Genomic DNA, 3,795 nt, shown 5'->3' with positions numbered 1-3,795 from the left:
AATAAAAAAATAAAAAAAATAATTAATTTGAAACTAAACAAAATTTTAAAAATTATCAAAAACATGATTTGGAGTGTAATGTCAAATGAAGCTTTATTCTCGTAGTCATACACTTGATTTTGAGTTGACTTAGGCATAAGATTTGAGTTAATTAATTAGCGAGTTGGTTTAAGTTGACTCAAAATCTTTTTAAAAAGATCAAATCGTTGTTAACCATGTCAATTAAATTACGAGTTAATTGCTAAGTCAATAAAGTCAACTTTTAGTTGACTTTTGTTTTTAGACCGGCCCTCTAAACATGCTTATTCTTATAAATGTTACTTAATGGTTTTTACTGTTGCATCCAAAATTCCATGCAAAATAATAATAAATTCTCCCACATATCCTTCCAAATAACCTAGTCATTATTTCCATTCCATGTACAATGTTTGAGTCAGATTAAATTTTTTTTTATTACAAAAAAAAATTTATGGTAAACCTTTAAAAAAATTTATTTAGATGATAAGATATTAAATTAATTTTAGTTAATCTAAATTAATTTGTTAAATATATAATCTAACCATAAACTTATCTCAATTCAATAACTTTATTTATTTATTTACATGATAAAAAAATATGACAACCCATTAGAAAAAAAAATATTGGTAAATAAAATTTTTAAAAAATAAACTAAATCAATGAGAATAATTATTTATTAAATATCATAATATATTATAGATAAAGTTTCATTTTATGTAAGAGTTATTTATAATTTAATTTTTTAATTCCTTGAAAACTATTAAATTGTGATAATTAAATTATGCTTTAATCAATTTTACTCATGCATTTTATGTGGTAAATATATTGATTCACTATATTTTAATATTATTTTTAAAAAAATATATATATTTCATAATTTGAATGTCTTTAATTATTAATTTGATTGCAAATATATATCAGGTTGTGTATTTTGTTATAGCTTTTTGTTTTTTTTTTTTTTTTTTAAAAACCAATAATAAATATTGATTAGCAATTCAAATATTAAAAGAAATAAAATTTTAAAAAATTATTTTAAATTTTTTGTACTTGTATATACACATATATGTCAAAGAAAATGTCCCTTGAATAACCTAAAATGCAATGCTATTCATCATCGATCAGACCAGTTCACAAGAAGCATCAGCTATTTCATTCTTATGCTAATAACTTCCTTTGAAATCCTTGATTCCAACAGGTTTTTAATCATTATAACAACTAACAGATTCATCCTCAAAACTGAAACAAATCAGACTAATTTTTTTTTAAAAAAAAAATACCTAGAAACCCTGTTTTCCCTTCTGTTTTAATTTGGTCTCTCTTTTTTCTCTCGCTCTCTTTCCTTCAAATCATTGCATACCTCTTCAACGCCTGCCTCCCAGCCACCACCGCACCAGCAGCCAGTCCACCAAGAGCACCTGCCACTGCCGCTGACCTAACCCCTCTGGCCGCCCTACAAACCGCCCCAGTTCCAAGCCCAGCTGCCACGCTACTCCACACATCATCCCTATCGGTGACCGCTACGATGCCACTCTCCATCATCGCGTAAATCAAACCCGCAATCCCAACCCGGTTTCCCCAGATCCGACCCGAATGGCCAGAGGAGTTGAGGATCCTATTGACCTTGAGCTTGAGGGTATCCGTGGGCTCGAAGGATCGGAGGGCGGAGAAGAACCCGGAGCCGCCGCCAGCAAGAGATGCGGTGAGGTAGGCGGAGCCAGTGTAGAAGGTAAGGTTTTCGCCCCAGGAGCGGCGTTGGCGGAGAGATTCTTCGGTAAAGAGGAATTCCGGCGAGGTGGGAAGGTTGTAGAGTGTTTGGGAAGGAAGGTGAAGATCCTGATAGGGGTTGTAGAGACGGGTAGCCGGTGAGGGTTGATCCGAATTACTATCGGAGTAGGACATTCTTAAAATTTGCAGGAAGAGGTGGAAGCTTTGAGAAAGTCGAGAGAGGGAGAAAGAAGGGGAAGAGCGTGTGTTTCAAGGAATGTGATTTGTTTTAGGGATTTGATTACAAATTAGTCATAATGTGGTTTACACTTTAGTCCCTGTAGTTTATAAAATCTCACAGGTCCTTGTCCTTGATAGTTTCTTTTTTCAATGATAGGGGTATTTTCGAGATTAAATCTCCCTCTCAGACCATTTTAAAAGCACACTTAGCATCGATTTCAAGTGTAGAATATATTGGTGAGCAAAAAATTAAAAAAATTGATTAAATTGAAAAAAATTGAAAAAAACTAATTAAAAAAATTAAACCTTAAAAAAAAACCAATTAAAATTTTTAAAAAACCAACCAGTTTGGATTTAATTTTATAAGTTTGAAACTAAAAAAAACTGAATCAAACCAGAAAAAACCGCGTTCAAACTAAAAAAATCGAGCCAAACTAGATTTGAACTAGTTTTTATTTTTTAAAAAATCAAACTGAAACCGATCAGTTTAAACAATTTTAACTTTTTTTTAAATAAATTTAATTTAATTATTTTTTTAATAAAAATCAAATCAAATAAAAAATATTACCTCTAGCGTATAATCTTTCTTTCTTTCATTCATGATCAGTCCTCTCCATGGAATGTAAGGCACAAGAGACAACAATTTTATTCTAGTACTTCCTGCCTTTAAATCTTATTTTATATTTAAAATAGCGAAATAGATTAACTAAATACTTAATTAGAAACTTTATGCGTTTCATATCCATACAGTATTTATTTGTTTATCTAACAATTTGATAGCATTCCATAAATAGTTTTAACTTATATAAAGTCATAAAAAATATTTACAAATCAATTTAATATTTTTTAAAATAAAAAAAAAACTTTTTAAAAAGAATTAGAAAAAAACACTACAAACTTAATAGGTGTCCAAGTTAAAATGACTGGCAAAACATTATAACAGTCTAAAATAATTATTTTATTTTTATTTTTATCCTTAGTTTTATTTTAATTGCAGCTTTATATGTCTAAATTGATAATAAATTTATCAAAATTTATTGATGAAAGACAAGATATAAAAAAAAAAAAAACCAAAATGTACAAGGAGAAAAAATGGTCAATCTAAAATTCTTTTAAAAAGTTTATTTTTTGTTACATTTCAATCTTTAAATTATAGAGAAAAAAAGAAGATCACTTGAAAACAGAAAAGTAAGAGAAAGCCATTAGTTTGATCTCTTTTCATAACATAAATTCATCGTTTTTGGTGCTAATGAAATGCATTTAACTAGAAAGTTTGATAGTAGTTTTTATCTCTAATATCCATGAAAAAAGAGATCGAGTTTGATTTAGATTTTTTTATTTGATTGATTTTGGGTTTTTCTTGGGGGCATTAGGTGGTTAGGAAATGGTTTTATTGTGTGTTTTGAGATGCTTTTAGATGAAAATTACTTGAAAAATAAAATAGTTTTGCCCAAAATCTCTCTATGGTTTCTTACCACCGTGGCCCAAATTCCATGTAGCAAATAACATGTCGCCTGCTAATACGACCAAAAGATTGATGTCTTTTCCCAAGTGCAGGAGTGTCAAAGTAATAAATAACCCGGCAAAATCGATATTGAATCACAAGGAGGTTAACTATATAATATAATAATAATAATAAGTTAAAGAGAACTTTGAGATGTAAGATTAATGTGAGGATTCAACAATGATAAAAACAAAAGTCAAGGTTAGAGCATCTACTAATAGTATTAGAAATAAATATAATATAAACTCTTTTTATTAATCAACTGGAAACACACACAAAGGAGGTTTCAATCGGATGATTTATCCTTAATAATTCATTATAAATTTTTA

At 28.9% G+C, this 3,795-nt stretch overlaps 1 protein-coding gene across 1 annotated transcript; it reads right to left on the bottom strand.

Moving 5' to 3' along the window:
* Positions 1 to 1,105: 1,105 nt before the first annotated feature.
* On the bottom strand, positions 1,106 to 2,029 carry LOC118031029 (mitochondrial import inner membrane translocase subunit TIM23-2). The gene has a single exon (XM_035035324.2). It carries the CDS (start codon positions 1,915 to 1,917, stop codon positions 1,360 to 1,362), a length of 558 nt encoding a protein of 185 aa, XP_034891215.1. The 5' UTR covers positions 1,918 to 2,029; the 3' UTR covers positions 1,106 to 1,359.
* Positions 2,030 to 3,795: the final 1,766 nt, after the last annotated feature.

Source organism: Populus alba, chromosome 3 (assembly GCF_005239225.2).
Source record: "Populus alba chromosome 3, ASM523922v2, whole genome shotgun sequence".
Classification (NCBI taxonomy): Eukaryota; Viridiplantae; Streptophyta; class Magnoliopsida; order Malpighiales; family Salicaceae; genus Populus; species Populus alba.
Note: the sequence above shows the minus strand (reverse complement) of the source record. Positions and strands in the feature narration are given on the sequence as shown.

Excerpts from the sequence above, each read along its gene's own strand:
- LOC118031029 (XM_035035324.2), bottom strand. The coding sequence starts at position 1,917 with ATGTCCTACTCCGATAGTAATTCGGATCAACCCTCACCGGCTACCCGT.